The sequence below is a fragment of the Lissotriton vulgaris genome, chromosome 1_2, assembly GCF_964263255.1.
Source record: "Lissotriton vulgaris chromosome 1_2, aLisVul1.2, whole genome shotgun sequence".
In the NCBI taxonomy this organism is placed as follows: Eukaryota; Metazoa; Chordata; class Amphibia; order Caudata; family Salamandridae; genus Lissotriton; species Lissotriton vulgaris.
The window spans coordinates 367,156,015-367,174,043 of NC_141686.1; the positions used below are offsets into that span (position 1 = coordinate 367,156,015).

Genomic DNA, 18,029 nt, shown 5'->3' on the forward strand with positions numbered 1-18,029 from the left:
TTTTTTTTATTTAACAAAGACCTATATAAACAAATCAAAGGAACCAGCATGGGAGCAACCTGTGCTCCTAGTCTGGCATGCCTTAATGTTTCCAGATTTGAAGAATATCACATTTTTAACAGTCTTGCACCATTTTTTGAAAATATCACCAACTGGTCCCGTTATATTGACGATGTTTTCTTTATTTGGACGGGGCCTTCAGAAATACTGGAGGAATTCATCAGTTGGTTAAATCTAGGAGATGACAACCTTAAATTCACCTCCCATTTTGACAGACTACAATGTGAATTTCTTGATTTAATCATTAAACATGTAGATGGACAGATAAATGTAGAGCTATTTACTAAACCAACCGATAAAAACACGATGCTCCATTTTACGAGTAATCATCCTCCCTGTCAAGTCAATAGCATCCCCTTTGGTCAGTTTTCGCGTCTCAAACGTAATTGTACAACAACCCAAGATTTTGACAGACACGCTACGATCCTCAAACAAAAGTTCTTAGATAGAGGATATTCTAAACGTATGGTGAGACACGCTTATAAACTGGCAAAATACTTTGATAGGGGCAGCCTGCTCAGCACCAAGCAAAAAACAGATACCAACTCCCAACCTCTCATCTTTGTCACTAACTATAGCTCAGCGAGCAACAAAATCAAAAACATCATTAATAGAAATTGGCACCTTATTAATGACAAACAACATAACAATCTCCCTAAACCAATGTTCTCATATCGTAACAGCATAGTGCATACATATAGAGACACCAGCAATTTCTTGCAACAGAGTATTGATAAAGCGCCCCTACCCACTGGCACCGTCCCCTGCACAGGATGCTCCAACTGTAAAGATATCATCAAAGGCAACAATATCAAAAATAAGAATAACTCTGTTGCAATAAAAAGTTTTATGAACTGTCGTTCTAAAAATGTCATTTACATGATCCGCTGCCCATGTGACTTGATTTATATAGGTGAGACGTCACGTGAGGTACGCATTCGTATGAATGAACATAAATCAGCAATAAGGACCCAAAAAAAAGGTGCACCTTTAACAGACCATTGGCAAACAATGGGTCATGACATCAAAGAGTTCCAATGGTGCTGTCTAGAAGCAGTCACCATGAATGCCAGAGGGGGAGACTTAAACCAAAAACGTAAAAACCGCGAGCAGTACTTTATGTCAAGTCTAAATAGTGTCAGACTGGGACTGAATAGCCGGAAAGATTGGGAACGCATCATTAGTTGAATGAACAAAGACTGTCCCAACAGTAAGCTGGACTTTATTAACATCCATCCACTAACCAACTACCGTCAATAAAGTTTTCCTTGTTGACAAAAAAAAATTCAATTTTTTTTTTAATTCTTTTAGAGTTAGGTAACTACTGATGAGGACAGCAGATATAATCGTTATGATTACGGCATACCAAAGGCAGTTATACAATACTAATGCATTCGCCTACGTATTGTATAAGTAAATCGCTGTAATTTTATATAGTCCCTTTTTTAATTTTGTTAAAGTAATACTGAAAAGAATAAGGTATGGCTGAATATGTCAACCCTAGTCACTACGATGCGGCAATAACAACTATACTTTAAAGTAAGAAGAATAATCATTAATAATCCCCATAAATATTTAAATATCTGCATGGAAGTTTAAACACACTCCCATATAGAAAAAAGATTACAACAAGGGTTTATTTAGGAAACCGCAATCACGTGACAGCACATCAGCCAATAAGCAGAGACCAATAGGAAAGCCCTTTGTATTTAAACAAGTCTCGGCGTTCAGGGAATGCTTTCAATTTAAAACAGCAGAATCCCAGACGCTGTGATCGGAGGAGCATGGAGGCCGGTCCTTTTTAATACGGTAAGCACACGATGGATGGTGTGTCAGCAAGGCGTTTTCTGAGTTTTAGATAGTTAATGCCTTCCGGTTTTCGAGAGAGGATATATTAGCCTGTAACAATGTTAGATTGCCAAATTTTATTAACGGGCGTATTTGATCATTAGACGGTATGCTATTGGCAGTCTCTTTAGCTGTAGTATCCTTATGGACGCATAACTGTAATTACTGAGTATGAGTCTACTCTGGCGAAATCAACGAGTAGTTCTTAATACCCTAATGATGAGATCGATACAGAGATATAGAATAGCGTCAATGGCTCAAATGAAGGAATATAGTTAGCAAAACAAGTGTATTTTGATTAGCAAAACAAGCGTATATTGATTGTAAGACACAATCAGTGGTTTCTTATTGGAAGTTATATTAAGCTACAAGACCACAGATTAAATAAACAAATAGAAGTAAAAGAAAGAATGATTAAAAGCTCACAGGGAATTATGCATATCTCTACATAAGTTTCTAGATACCGCGAGGATTTTCCGATATCTAGCTAGAGCTGACGAGCCATATCCAGCACTGGGCTACAGGGATTGACTGAGCTCCCTTTCTTGGTGAGTCTTAAAGGATAAGTACGACCCATTAAGACCTGCATGTGCAGATGTATAAGAGTTATGTGAGCCTCTTTTTATTTCACAGAATGAATACTAGTAACACTAATAACAATCTGTGGCCTCTCCGACGCAGCACGGACCTAACTGATCTGTTTAAAAGGTATATCCTTATGTAATTGTGATTAAATGAATAAGAAAGGAGCATAACCATGTACGATATATGAGACAAATTCAAATATACTCCTTTGCTTTTTCGATTTTATAGACACTATCAAGTACAACTAGATCCAGCCCTATCATTTGGGCAAGTTGTCGTCTTTAGTGTGGACCTATATCAGGACACCATTTTAATACTTGATCTCAGTTATCATTAACCTGAGTATGACAAAGAAATTCTGTTTTAAGGTAAGAGAGCCTTACCTTATTGATTTATTGATTACATTCTCCTCCTTTTATTTGCGTATTAGCACCGTAGTCCTTGCGTGCAATTTTCTAAATGAGTTTTCCCGATAGTGTGATATCTCACTTGTCTACTGGCACAACCACCAATATAAAATAAAGGATGTATTTCTTAGATTTGACTAGCCTGCAAAAATAGATTCCATCCAGTTGGCTGCACCTGTACAGTCATTCTAATATTTATGCATGACATAGTGCTCTTTTGATAAAACCTAGACAATAACAATTATTAGGGAGGTACTTTGTGAGCATAAAGCTTCTTTTTGCATAGAATTTTCTCGATATGCGAGTGCACGACAGTCAGATTGTTTATACCTGTTTAAAGACATTGCACGTATGTTGTTAGTATTGCTTAAGTAATTTTGTGTTTTCTGATAGAAACTGTCCTGAAGAAGGATTTTAACCGAAACGCAGCGTCGACTTTTGCTTTCAAGAATATTTTTAATTGTTTGTTTATTGTATAGTCTCCATAGACTATTGTTCCTTTGAACCATTTTAATTTCTTTGTGCAATATATTGTATACTGTGTACCGATTTTTTGTAATTTCTCTGGATATTACTTGATAATTGTAAAAAATCTTTTTTAACCATCAAATGTAATAAAATCATGTGCAATTTTATGCAAAATATATCTCTTGTAGTACTTTAAGAAGCTGTGAATGTTCAAATTTACTGTCATTTTGTTTAGGTCTTACAGAAATGTTGAAATGTTAGATACACACTTGGTGGTTGTGCAGTAAAATAGTGCAGTGGGTGTTAGTATTTTCCGGTTTTCAACCCCACGGGGGATTTCGTTCTTTGGGACACCTCCACCTTTTTTAGCTTATTCCCCTGTTCCCTGAATCTTCATATCAGGGGGCCTCCTATATTTTCTGTCAGAGCTGATTAGACCCTTAGAGAATTCTTGGAATAGATTCTTGGCAAAAAGAATACTGAAACTAAGCTACACCTCACTTACTTCTTACCTTTTACTAGACCTAGGTTAGGTACACCGGGGTAGGCGTATTTTAGAAGCACCAGTTGAGTACTTTTAGTCATTATTCATTAATGTATGTATTTTATGTTATTTTATATGGCTTAGAAACCATACAATGCTTTTACAGCACTACTTTATAATACGCTTCGTATTATATGCCGTGTACTTCATAACCAGTATTACGATTGTAGCAGTTCATTTCTTGTGCTTGAGAAAGAAGATTGTTCAATAAATACTTTTATTGAAAACGCCCGTCTCTCTATTTTCTCTGCACCTCTGGTGAAACGAAGCATGCACAATTGACTGAGTGAAATAACTATCTATTGTTTCCGCGACTCTAGAGATTGATTTCTTTTTCTTGCGAAACAAAGTTGTCATGTTTATGCGATTGTCAGAAACGAATCCCTTCTTGTCTATTCGAGAAAGTTTCTAGTGACCTCTGAGCTAGCTGGCACTCACAATTAAGTCCAATATATTCAAAAGAGACCTAGTAGACCTCAGTCCTACATCTAAACTATAGTATATGTTATTCCAATGCGCAGAGCCTATTGGGAATATAGGAACTACACTACACTTGATGCAATCATCTCTAAGCAGAACACCTTATCCCTCCGTTCTATCCTACCCACCGACTGGACTTACCACCACCTAATTCTTTTCAATCTCAATGCCATCCAACCAAAGGCCCACCCCCAAAATGCCCGGCACAAGCACTGAGCGAGGAACATACACTGAATCTCCCAGGCAGAGTTAGAAGCGTTAGTCAGTTCCCAAATTCCAAGGCAATGATCTCACTGCCCACTACAACAGAAACATGGGAGAACTCCTCGACATAGACGCCCCTTTGAAACTCAAGAAATCAAGAAGTATCCCTTCCAGATTTTGGATTAACAAAGACCTTAACAAAGAGGCAACAACTCCGGTTGGCTGAAAGAAACTGGAGACAACAACCCTTGTTAACACATCTTGCGATATCGGGAGCTAAACGCATAAAATACAAAACACACATCTTCAGAGAAAAATCCCCCTTCTTCTGAGCCCAACTTGACCGTTCTAGGAACAGACCTAAAGATCTTCTCAACATCATCAAACAGCAAACCTCCTCTTTCCCTCAACACTCAATAAATGCCTCTACCATGCGCTGCAAAGAGTTTGCAACATTCTTCTCTGAAAAAATATCTAACATTGAAATCTCTCTTGACCCACCCATCTCTCCGTCCTACACCAAAGATGCCTCCCCTAACCAAGAGGGTCTACCCAAGGCCCTACCTCCCACTAATGGTCGTCTCGCCAAACTCACCCTATGCCAGTTGGACTGAATTCGCCGATGTGCCTTAAGAAGAAGTGCTCCAATTACTCGCTTGCATGAAACCAACATCGCTCATTTCTGATCCCCTCCCTCCTGAGCGTGTCAATAATCACAGTCACATCATATCTCGCCTGCATGGACCAAAATCATCAACTCCTCCTTTTCGAGAAGCTCCATGCCAACCTCCCTCAAACTCGGCCAAGTCACCCCCCTCATCAAACAACGCAGATGCCGACTAGAACAACCTTAACAATTATAGACCTATATTTATTCTCATTTACCTTCAGAAGCAAACCTCATCAAAGCACAAGAGTGCCTGACGAACTTAGAAGTCCATACGCTGGTAGTTTTTAGACTGGATTATTGGACCTCTTTCCTGTCTGGCCTTCCTAGAGAAAATTAGCATCACCGAGAGAAACGCTTCATACAGTTATCCACTTTGTGACAGGTCACAAAGTTTTTTAATCACATTTTTTCTATACTTCGCATCCTACAATGGCTTCCAATTGAAGCAACAGACCAATGTAACACTGAATGCATCACCCACAAAGCCCTCCACAACTCCACACCCTCCTACTTGGTAGAAAAACTCAAAATCTCTGTATCTGAACAAGGATCGAGAATTCGTAAAGTCCTCCTGCTGGAACAAGCGACATTCAGGCAAGAACGCTTTATAAAGCTCGTCTTCTCTGCCAGCGCTACAAGGATCTGGAACTCCCTCCCACAACCACCTTGAACAACCACAAGTCTTGCCACAATTATAAACTCAAAATCCTCCTATTTGAGAGATGCTCTGAATAATAAATCTGCGATCGCTTTTCTGCATCCACTTTTCCAATGTATCCAGATATTAACTGTTTGAACTTTCTCCCCTGACGTGATCAGTGGGATTAGTCTATTGCTTATCTGTTATTTTATGGCACATCTAATCTGCATTTTGGTCTTTCTTCTTTAGAAAAGTGCTTCAATGCCCTTCAGCCAAGATTGTACTATATAAAACCACAAAAATAAACACATTTGGTATAATAAAGCGAAACCAGAAAAAAACTCTTTTTGAAAAGTTTGTGCAGATATGTCAAAAGATTCCAAAATTATTAGCAAAGAAATAATTGCTTTTCAAAAGAAACTCTTATAACCACAAACTAACTGGGAGGGAAAGAAGGAAGAGAGAGAGAAAGAAAGAAAGATAGAAAGAAAGAGAAACAGAGAAAGAGTGATAGAGAGAAGGAGAGAGAGAGAGACAAAGATAGAGAGAAAGAGAGAAGGATAGAAAGAAAGAGAAACAGAGAAAGAGAGGGAGAGAGAGAGAGAGAGAGAGAGAGAGAGACCATGGTTTAAGTGAGTTGCAAATAATTTTTAAAAATAAATTAAGATGTTAAAAGCAATCCCAATAATAAACTTCAACGTGACCTTTGTGCTTTTGATCCAAGACTACCAGACAGCGCTAAAGACATCGTGGGGATATTCAGGAAGCATCAGTGGGAATACATTCCACCCATTCCTTACCATTGGATTTGTGGTTTGTAATTCACATCCGTCCCTCCCTTGTTTACTGTATTCTTCCACAAACACGCTTTCTTTAAAAAGGCCTTTAATTCTTGTTTTTATCTGGTCACATTTGCTGTGCATTCAAAGACAGAGGTCAAATGTCAAGCTCTCTCTTTGAGAAAGCTTGGTGTTTACTTCAAAATGAAAGAATGTATGTGACAAATCTGCTGAGTATCCATACAAGAGGAGAAGGTGTAAGATTTTATTCCTAGCACACAACAAAAAACAAGCACTGGCAAAGCCAATTGGTCTTGCCTTGCGAACCTACTGACTTTGCAAATGACTTTTAGCAGTGTCCCACACCATCAGTCGAAAAAGAAATATCCTACTGCATTTTGCGGGGTTACAAAGATTGACACGTAGTTACTGTGGCCTAGCCTTTGAATTTCAATCAAATGTGGTGGATATGATTAATGAAAATAGAATGACGGGAACAGAGAGTTATTACTGTGCCATCAATAAGCTCCTTAGGTGCTGCACCTAAAAATGCTGATATTACATTTTTTTTCTGAATGCCGGGAAAGGGAACTATGAGTCTGATAAGAAACTAGATATGGTTGCTCTCTGTTGCAGGGAATCCCAGCCCACAATCAGAGCCTGAGAAGTCTCTCCCCAGTGTGAGTATGTTCTTTTTGAAAAGTAGTTTTGGCCTCGCCGCCGGTATTTGATTATTTTCCTCAAGATACCACTATCAAAGTGCCCAATAATTTCCAAATCAGCCTACGGGCTTGCCATCTTTCACGGTATTGGGTGTAAAAGCCTGAGATGTCCTGATGGTTTTCTGCTTCAATATGGCCACCACGCAGGCAGCATCGAGGGTGCTGGCATTGCAGGGCATGAATGTAATTTTTCAGCCCTCACACACCTTCTTCAGAGCACGCACTCAGGTGTGTTATTCATTTATTAATTCAGTGTTTTATATAGTGCCAACATGACCCAACTGGGTATCAGAGTGCTTCACGATTCTATAGCATTGTACTTCTGACATTTGGTTTGATTAGTCCTTTAAACAAACTACCAAGTATATATATTCAATTTTAAGGGGAAAGCATTTCTACTTTACAAATAATACATGTCCTAAACATTACTAGTGATCAACTTGCATTACAATAGTATGTGTCCTAAATATTACAACATGTGACATTTTAGAAATACATGTACTAAGAATACTTCATATAATTTAGTTCAGTGGATTGTACATAGCAAACAGACTGGTTACAGTATATATAGCTATTATCCGAAACTGCTTTCAAGCCGGACACGTTAACAGATGGGGCAGGGTCGCGTCATGATGCTGCTGGTGAGAGCTGTCAGAAGATGCTTCAATGGCACGGCCCTCTGTACATGCCAATGTCCCCTCCACCCCAAGCCGTCCTTCCATTACCTTAGGTGCCAACTTTACATTCGGCGGTGAAGTTTCTGGTCGGCAGCAGTAGACATGAGCACTTTAGTTGAAACGACTGCTACCATTATGCGAAGGGGAGGTGGTGAAGGCAAGAAAATGAAGTAATTTGCTTTTATACATTACAAGCAAGGAGAGGCAAGCAGTGATGAGTGAGATGGTAATGAACTGGCTCTCTTACTTTGAAGTCCGAGAAAGAACAGACTTTCAGAGAATCTATCACACTCCAATCCACCCCATTCCAATCTATCCATTCCCAATTTACCCACCACAATCTACCCCACTCTAACTCAATCTACCCCATTCCAATCCAATCTACCCTAATACACTCAATCTAACTCAATCTACCCGACTCCACCCCAATCTATCACACTCCACCCAGATTTACCCCACTCTGCTCCAATATACCCCAGTCTATCCCACTCCACTTCAATTTACCCCAACTCTAATCTACTCGAATCTAACTGACTTCACCCCAATCTACCTCACTCTACTTCAGTCCAATTTACCCAACTCCATTTCAAAGGATCCCACTGCAATCTATCCAACTCATCTACACTCCTATCACAATCTACCCACTTCAAACTACCACAATCTACCCACTCCAAACTACCATAATCTACCCACTCCAATGTACCATAATCTAATGCACTCCACTGTAATCTACCCCACTTCATCCAATGTACCCCACTCAATCCAATCTACCCCACTTCATCCAAACCACCCCACTACAATCCACCCCATTCCACTACACCCTAATCTACCCCACAACACTCCACTCCAATCTATCCAATTCCACTCCACCCCACGAAGCATAATTGAAGCAATTGTTTAAAGCAACAAACAGAACTTTGCTTTTATTACTTCTGCTGTATGTTACTAGCTTACTATGAGAAGCAAAGGGAATATGTTTATTAGTTTCCTTAGATAAAGGAAGGGTGGAATCTTTCTACAGGTTTCTACACTTTCTGAGCTACTGCAGCTTTTTAAACAGCCTTTTATTGAACTGTTTCTAACATCTTTTTCCAACAAATATCTCACAGTTTTTATGTTTATTTTTGCACAAGAGGTTGTGTATCTGTCTATCATGAGGTGGTGTGCACTCCAGGAGAACCCTGCAGTGACAACATTCCTGGTCGGCCCTGCTGCTGAGGCCGAATACAGACTAGGATTTTTATATCAGGACCTGGAGACGACTGCGTCTTACCCAATGTAACTGTGCAACTGGAAACACAGTTTCCTCTCCAGACTGCGCATGTCTGCTATTCTCAATGAACACCACATCACTTGCATCCGACTATTACGTGCGATTCTGGCCAGTAAATCCTCCCATGACTGGCGCTATTTCCAGTTCCTCAGCCTGGAATGGGGACGATCATGGAACGTCAAGAGCTACTGGACTATTTGTCTCATGCAGAGTCCCATTACCAGGCCTGTTTCTGCACAGGAAGGATGCAGTCCTGTGTGGAAACAGAGGAGGAGAATGCAGGGAAACATCTGCACCCTGTGTACTCATACTCTGGGGGTCAGTTTCGCTCAGGGGGTTCCACCGAATCCCAAATGATTCCCTTGGAAACTTTCTAAAATCTGCCCATACGCATTTTGAAGAGGTTACATGTGTTAGTATGCACTCCAAGAGTTCATTTATAGTAAAACACATACCTGGGGTAGCTTCGAACAGCAATAAATGTGATTTTGTATTTCCTCTCTCCATTGAGTCTTCATCTGCAGTATTTGTATCCAGTCCTAGGAATGATGGGGGCACAGGCTGACCCCGTTCATCAGGACAGAGCAGTTCTGCCTTGCAGTTCTGATGTTGATCCTGTGATTCAGGGTGCAGTGGTTCCACCGTGTAGTTCTGATCTGGTTTCTGTGCTTCTCGAAGCACTGACTCTAGCTCTCGGTCCTGTGCCGCAGTGTGCAGTGGATCTAGCTTGTAATTCTGATCTGAACCATGTGCATCAGTACAGGCCGGTTCTAGATTGTCATTTTGATCTGGTTCCTGTGCTTCAGGACGCATTGATTCCAGCTTGCAGTTCACGTTTGGATCCTGCGCATAAGGAAGTTCCTGCTTCAAGCATAGGTGTTGCTGTAGACGCTGGGTTTGTTGTGACCCCAACTCATCAAAGGACATCAGCCCAGACTCCAAGTGTTCGTCTGATGACATCCCATCAGGTGACACGGGTTGTAGGCACTGGTTCTCCTGGGGTTCTTGGAAATCAGAACACATCAATGCTTTCTCCAAGGGATCATCAGGTCTGTTCCCATCTGGTAGAGCGGGTTGTATACAGTGGTTTTGCTGTGGTTCGTGTCCTTCAGGAAATAGTGGATATGGGCTGTGGTTCTGTTGTTGGTCCCAGCTATTAGTAGACAATGGGGATGGTTCTTGCTTCAGGGGCTCATCTGGCTCCCACTCTTCTGGGAACGCTGACTGTACGCTATGGTCTTGCTCTGGTCTCTGCCCATCAGCAAATTCTGAGTGAAGACACAGCTTTGCCTCCAGTGATCTGCCTGGAGGATCTGTCTGAGGGCACCTGGATACAGTACAATCCTGTTGTACTCCATTTCTACCTAGAAACCCAGGTTGCACCCACTGGTCCTGCTGTGGGTGATGTCGATCTGGAAACACTGGCTGTAGACAAAGGTTTGGCTCCTCTGGACGCACTTGAACATCAGTTGGTGAGGAGAGGGTACAGTCCTGCTCTGGTGCATGCCCATCAGAGAACACTGGCTGAAGACACAAGCTCGGTTCCCCTGGCCTGTCCAGTCGAGGTGTTGCAGGAGATCGGCTAATAGCACAATCTCTAATGCTCGCCGGACAGATCATCTCCAAAGACACTCCAGCATTATCTAGGTAACCTTGATCCTTTTCTATACAGATTTTCTTAATCAGCCCAGCGACTTTAGAAGGTACGCCTTCCACAGTATTCAGCAAGTTATCCAGTTTGGCTTCCAACTCCTCCAGCATGGATAGAAGGATAATGTGCGGCAGGTTTTCCGAAAGCGGTTCCAGCTCATTGTCCCTCTGAGTATCTTTTCGAGATCTTGAAGCTGAGACGTCCTGAAGAGGATAAGATGGGACTGTGGCTCTTACGGATTCACGTGAACACTGCGCTGTCACTTTCTTTCCTGGAGCCCGCCTTCTACCCATTCCGGTAAATTGATGTTCAAGTCTCAATGTCTGCAGAGGAGAGGAAAAGAGAAAAGACAACACGTTATCACAGGACAGTTAGGTCAAAATACTCCTTCCTGTCTCACCAACCCCAATGTGATCAGAGAACATCGCTCATTTCTAAAACCAGAAAAAAATGAATCATTAAAATGTCACAATACCCGCAAAATAGTTCATATATTATGAAAGGCACGGATTTGAAATGTTTCCAACACTATGTCTGTTCCTTGGTCTGCTCAAATTGTACACTGTGCTACCACAAAAATTGAACACTGTAACAGCCTTGCTGCAATCGAAGGTTTATAATACCCTGGCAGACAAGACTGCGCTATCATCCTCCCTTGAACTGTACACCTCTCTTTTGCAATATTCAGTTCAGTGACTGAAGCACACGCCAACACACCAAACCTCTACAGGATCTACAAAACGTGTTATGTCATTGCATATAGAGAGAGCAAGTTCAACCTAGGGTTTCTTGGAATTGAATCAGAAATACATAAAAGAGGAGACAACCAATCAGACCCGGAAGAATCGTGCATGAATAAGTTTGTGGGTTGTCAGATTTCTGGGAAAACACTTGAAGTTAGTTTGAAATGGATTTAGCCGGTAGAGAGATCCCAATGGAAGGAGCTTGTACCAAAGCTGCGTCCACCTGATCTGATCCTCTGTAATTTTGGAATAGAAAGTAAATTCAAGTGAGGCGATCTCTGGTTTTGTACGGGTATATGTATTTCCGCCTGGTTTGCAATGAAGTGAGGGGCTAGACCTCTCGACCATTTAGGGCTGAGGCAGAGGGTCTTAGAGTTGATTTGTTATTTCAATATAGGTGTGGCGTGTGCCCACCTCTGAAGATGATGTAGTAAACAAGCTGCGTCGCTGTGAATTACTTGTAGTCTATGAATGGTGATACTGGGCATTCTTACATATACTCGGTTGGCATGATGAGATCTAGATAGGACTGCGGCCACCGCTATTGCTTTTCTTGCCTTAAGTGGGAGGAGTGGGGTTATTCTCTTAAGTAGTTTCAGTTTAAATCTGTATTTAGATCCTACTGCTCCAGCCTGCTGGTTCTTGCTAAGATTACTATTGATTATCACTCAGAGGCTTTTAGCTGTGGGTCTAAGCTCCGGTAACAATCTCATTTTTGTTGGAGAGTAAAGTTGGTTCTAAAGATTGGTCTTATTCTTTAGAATTACAATCTCAGTTTTATCAATATTCAGTTTTAGTTGATTCAACCTCATGAAGTAATCATCAAATTGCATCATATTTTGAATCTGGAATGGTGAGGTGACATTCCATTGATAAGAATTATCTGAGAGCTGATGTATTTATAAAGCCTAGATCCTCTTGAAGACAGTTCTCTGACCAATAGTTTTTGCAGGTTAAGGGAGCAGAGGTATTGCCCTATAATTCTTGGTTATATCCGGGACTCTCCTTGGTTTTTCAGTATCGTGAGCTCTACAGCATTTTGAAACGGGCTTGGAGCGACAGTCTGAGCTGCTGAATTGATGAAAACGCTCTGCAGGGGACTGCTCAAGGCCTGGCTTTTCGACCGAGACGCAGCACCCTCAGCGCCCAGACATCATTGGGGTGCACTTTATAAATGCTGATTGATTGAATGATGAGGTCAGAGATTCCATGACTGCTGGAGGACAAGGGTCAGTTGGGGAATCCGGATTTGACCTTGATCACAAATTCATGGAGCTTGTTTATTTCTTCAAACAAGGATAAAGAGAGTAGAGTTCTTTTCAGACTCAACTTCAGAATTACTGCTGCTGTAATAGTTTATACTATCTTTAAAGAATGTTTTTGTTAAGTATTTAGATTGTCACAGAATGCCTCGATAGGAGTCAGGGAGGTTCTCATTTCATCTGGGGGAGACAAATCATTCAGGATGTAAAAAAAAGTATTTTATTATTTGTCTATTAAGAGGACTTTGCATGCAACGGTGTGCCTTTAAATTCTACAAGCTCAATTTAAAAATGTGATTTTGCTCTCTTCAGCATCCCTTTCCCGGCAGTGTCGACGCAATGCAGGTTTCGCCTCCTTTAACTCTGGCTTGTACCAGGGCACTGGTCTGGTGCAGTTTATAACACGCTGTTGGATTTGAGGGGTGTTGGTCACTACCATGCCCGAGCCACAGAGTGGGTTATTTTTCTTTGGAGAGAATGTCTTCAATTGATGGGAAGAGGGGGGAAGGGTTTGAAAGTGTTGATAACACTGGCTCTGTATTATTGTATCGCCATGTGTGTATGGTTTCATTTCCTGCTTGTGGATCAAGTTAGAAAGATCTACCGGAATACAAACGCTGATCAAATACTGATTGGACTGTATGCAAGAAAGGATGATTATATTCAGTCAATTCGAATTATACGCCCAGATCAGATCTAAGGGATTTCATTTTATGTGACCTGAGCATGTAATGTGTTGGTGTAAATTCAACATAATTAAATCAGCAAATTCATTATCTTTAGGGACCGAGTTGTCGTCATCAACTCGAAACTTGAGAAAGGAAAGCAGATCTACCCCTTCAGTTTGAGTAATTTGTTTCAGAGATGTGTGAATCCACTGGTGAATAATTGCTGCTATCTCACTCCTTCCTCTGAGCGTGTCCTCTTTTGGTCATCTTCGGGTACGGCTTCTGGAGATCTGGAGTAGATTCCTCTGACAACCAGGTTTCAGTTGAGAACAGGATAACCATCTTAGAAGATTCTAATAATTTGAGTATTTCCACCTTATCTTTGCCTAGGGAGGGTGGGTTTAGTAAAGCGCTTTTAATGACTCCTCAAACTGAGCATGTAGAAGAGGTTTATTGTTTGTTGGTCCCAAATGAGGGCTGTTTAGTACTAGATTACTCTATGTGTGCCTGGCATACACGCCATTTGCCTCTAAAAAGGAGACAAACATGGGGGAGATTCTAAAATCTGTGTAACTGAAAGACTTTAGATCTTATGCAGAATACGAGAAATATTGAGTATACTATCTTACTTCTGGTCCCAGCGGTGGCGGCCAGGTGTGCCTGGGAGCAGACAGGCTTGTCTTTGGCAAAATGCTTGCAACACACCCGCCAAATGTTTGCAACAAACACGCACACAAAACAAACTGCTCTTTAAAAAGTCCATTCAATTGTGTACTCACAGATGTGACACAAACTCCAACTCTCACTTGTACAGCCTCACACCTCATTTATAAATGGATTAATGTAACAAACCAGATATCTCTTAACCACATCTTCAATGCTGCACAATTACACAGGCATTGTGCTCTGTGGTCCGGTCCTCGGATGCTTGATTCCGTTCTGGGAAGGACATGGCTTTTGTAGTTCGGACTGGACTGTTCCCATGGGGCACAGGGTCAGAGCTGATTTGCATATTGCCATTGTCTAACCCAGGGTGGTGTGGAGTGCAAAAAAACGATGGATTTGGGCCCAGATCTTTGGACTGGGGTGAGTGTGTGACATTGATCCACATTCGGTCCATCACCTGTTGTATTTGCACACACACACATGTGAAACACAATTCATCCCCAGGCACAAAGACCTACACACTGGAAATAAGTAATCAGACGGATCAGTCGTTTATATGCTCATATATAATGTATCCACCCAAGACGACCAATCACAAACAAACACATACACACTGTCTCGCACACACAAATCCCTTCCATACATTTTGTAGTGAAAGGTTAGGCTTCGTCCAAGCCATTCACGGGCATCAACTACTCTGAGATACCTACACACAGGGTGGGCACAGATCTGCACACTCACATGTAACACCTCAAAATGCTCTAACACCTTTCTCAAGTAAATTTTCAGCAAGTGGGATTACATAGCTGGTGAACAAATGGGGCGAGATTCAGGACCCACGAGTCACTTTGAAATTGCATGCAATGTGTTGGACGAAAAGCTGCCCAATCTGGTGATACATGTTCAGCCTGTAAAGAATGATATGAACCTCTTTAGGAACTAGCACCCAATGCCCAAAGCCTCAACATGGTTCACCAAGTTGGAGTACTCAACTGTGCGAAGGCAGCAGAGAGATCTAATGAGAACAAAGCGTCGGCTCCTGCTCCCATTTCAGCTCATCCATAATCGGTAGAGGCACTGTCTCTGTATTGTGTGATGGCCAAAATCATGCCCTAGTGTCCTCTAGGAAAGTGGTTTTGCTGCAAACTTATACACCAGCTAAGAGCAAAAGATAGTAACAATATCGGTGATAACTTTTTTAAAACCACGGAATCTGCTCCTGGCTTCCAAAACAAGGGATTCGCTGTGGTGTCTTTAAGAGCTGCAGGAACCAAACCATTAACAAATAAGTGGGGAGTAATGGTAGAGGTACTGGACCAACTTAGAGGTTCAGATGTTTGAAATTTGTCACTGGACTGACGTTGCTCAGCTAACAAGGTCTAGCCACCTCAAAAGGAAGTTGCAGAAGCCTCAGGGTATAAAGTGGAGAGCTCCTTGTATCAAATAATTCTAGGTGCTGAAGTGGTCTCTACCGGGGAAAGGTACGTGAATCAATCTCCTCCATTAAGGTTTTAATTTTGTTGTGTCACACAGTTGGTGAAACAGTATGAGAGTGAGTTATAAATTGAAAGTTTCTGTGAAGCTGACATACAAAGGGACACGGATGAGTTGGATGACAAGATGAAGTCATTGTAGGAGGCGACAAACAGATTCTCTGAGCTAGAGCAATAACCCGCCACATAACTTAGTTGGGGAAAATAAATATAATATTTCAGTAAAGGAGGAGGACTTAGGGAAGAGGTCTTGAAGGAATAACATCAGGATCGAGGAGTATATATGCGCGAAGAAGGGGAAGACAAGTAAACATGTTAGAGAAATGTTGCATACAATCCTCAACCAGAGATGAAAAGGCCTGGGAATGACGAGGTTATGACACTATGAACGGCTGAAGACAACTGCTTATCATCATGCGGAAAGGACCTTTTAACGGAAACCTAATAGAAAGAGCTGAGATTTCTTAGCTATTGTGCAGAAAGGTTTCTATCCTATTAAGGACACAGATGTAAAGATTATGCATTTCTCTCTTCGTATTATCCAATGAGTCCCATGCTTAGAAAAAACAGCCCTTGCTGCCACGTAAAACAATTGAACAAGAAAATGCCAGTACTGTCTCGATTTTTTAATAATAAATCCTGAGGACCATACGAATTATACACTATGGTACCGTGACAAAATTATGTCTGAGTAAATCTTTTATTTTATTTTTGGATTTTATCTCAACAAAAGACGTTTGGTTATTAATTCACCAATTCATTGTACATTACAAGACCTCCAATACACAATATATCATTTTACACAATATTTACAAACAGATATTTATACAATTAAAAAACCCAATCGTACTCTCATACACACAGCCATTCATCACTCGGTATACATACACACTGAAATTGAAATATTCACAGTAAGCCATATAAAATACATTCCTATCAATAAAGTTTTGTTGAAAAAAAGTTTTTGTTTTACTCCTTTTACTTAGATGGCATAAATTGTCTACGCGTTTCGAACTCACACGACTGGGGGAGTTCTCATCAGGACAACAAAGCTGTAAAAAAGGGAGAGCAAAAACCTTTCTATTAGGCACATAACTGTAAATATAGTCGCCTAGCTCCAACCAGCATCACTCAAGCTTCCTTCTCTTACCTCTAAAAGCTTTAAAGCTAGTTGTGGGTTATGCAATTGCCCGACGGGACAATGAATTAGTCAACGGAACAAGAGACCTGTGTAGGAGATGCACCCATTAGTGTCAAGTATACTGTATTAATGTGAAACTTAGAGTGGATGAATACTCAAGGACTTACTTGTGATAACGGAGGACTATGTAGCATATATGCAGTCTGTCCTGTAAAAAGTAAGGGGTTGGTCACTGCCTGGTTCAAATCAAAAATGCATAACTCGTAGCTTAGAGGCAAGGATTTCTGCTGCTTACTTGTTATTCAATGGCTGGTGACCGTGAATGAATCATCGAGACAGTACTGGCATTTTCTTGTTTAGTTGTGATTTGTGGCTCAGCCTTGCTGTTTGAAGCCAGACCCAGTGGTGGTTTTTTGTTCCACGTAAAACAGGCACAAGGCGAAGCACTTCCTCTTTATTTATGCAAAATTCCCTCTCCTTTGCCATTCCTCCACTGGTAATAATGTTGCTGATCAGAGCTTGAAAGGAAAACCCCTTGTGAGTCATGTCATTCGTTGAACCTGTGCCGCCGTGGAATCGTCAACATTGCTCAAAGTATTTCTTACAATCATCAATAGAATTGGAGCATATTTGTAAAGATCGCTTAACACTAAAGAAAGGTACCTATCATCAATGAGCTTCCATTCTCCTTCTCGAGTGGGTACAGTATTAGTTGTACGTAGGGTGGGAAAATCCTTTTCTTTCCTGACAGCTTGGAAATATGGTTATGTTATGCTACCACAACTTGTAAAGCGCAACAGCTGCCCCAGCGAAGGGGCGTCCCGGCGCTGACAGCAGAGCAACTGACATGTAAGGGTGGGACTGAGGGAAGGACTGTGGTGCAGGGAAAAGGTGAGTTTTAATGGCCTTCCTGAATCTAGATAGTTGTTAAAGCAACAAATGTGAGCTGGAAGTGCATTCGAGAGGAGGGCCGCTCTGCTGCGAAAAGAGCGGCCTCCAGCGCAGACTTTCTCTGTTCGGGGGACCACTACCAGGTGTTGACTCTGTG

General features: G+C 41.3%; 1 protein-coding gene across 1 annotated transcript in view; it reads right to left on the reverse strand.

Moving 5' to 3' along the window:
- Nucleotides 1-11,301, reverse strand: part of LOC147736904 (uncharacterized) — a 271,087-nt gene extending 259,786 nt beyond the window's left edge. Inside the window, 1 exon segment of the mRNA XM_086952722.1 lies at nt 9,813-11,301. Within this exon segment, the coding sequence (XP_086808848.1) occupies nt 9,813-11,301 (1,489 nt within the window).
- Nucleotides 11,302-18,029: the final 6,728 nt, after the last annotated feature.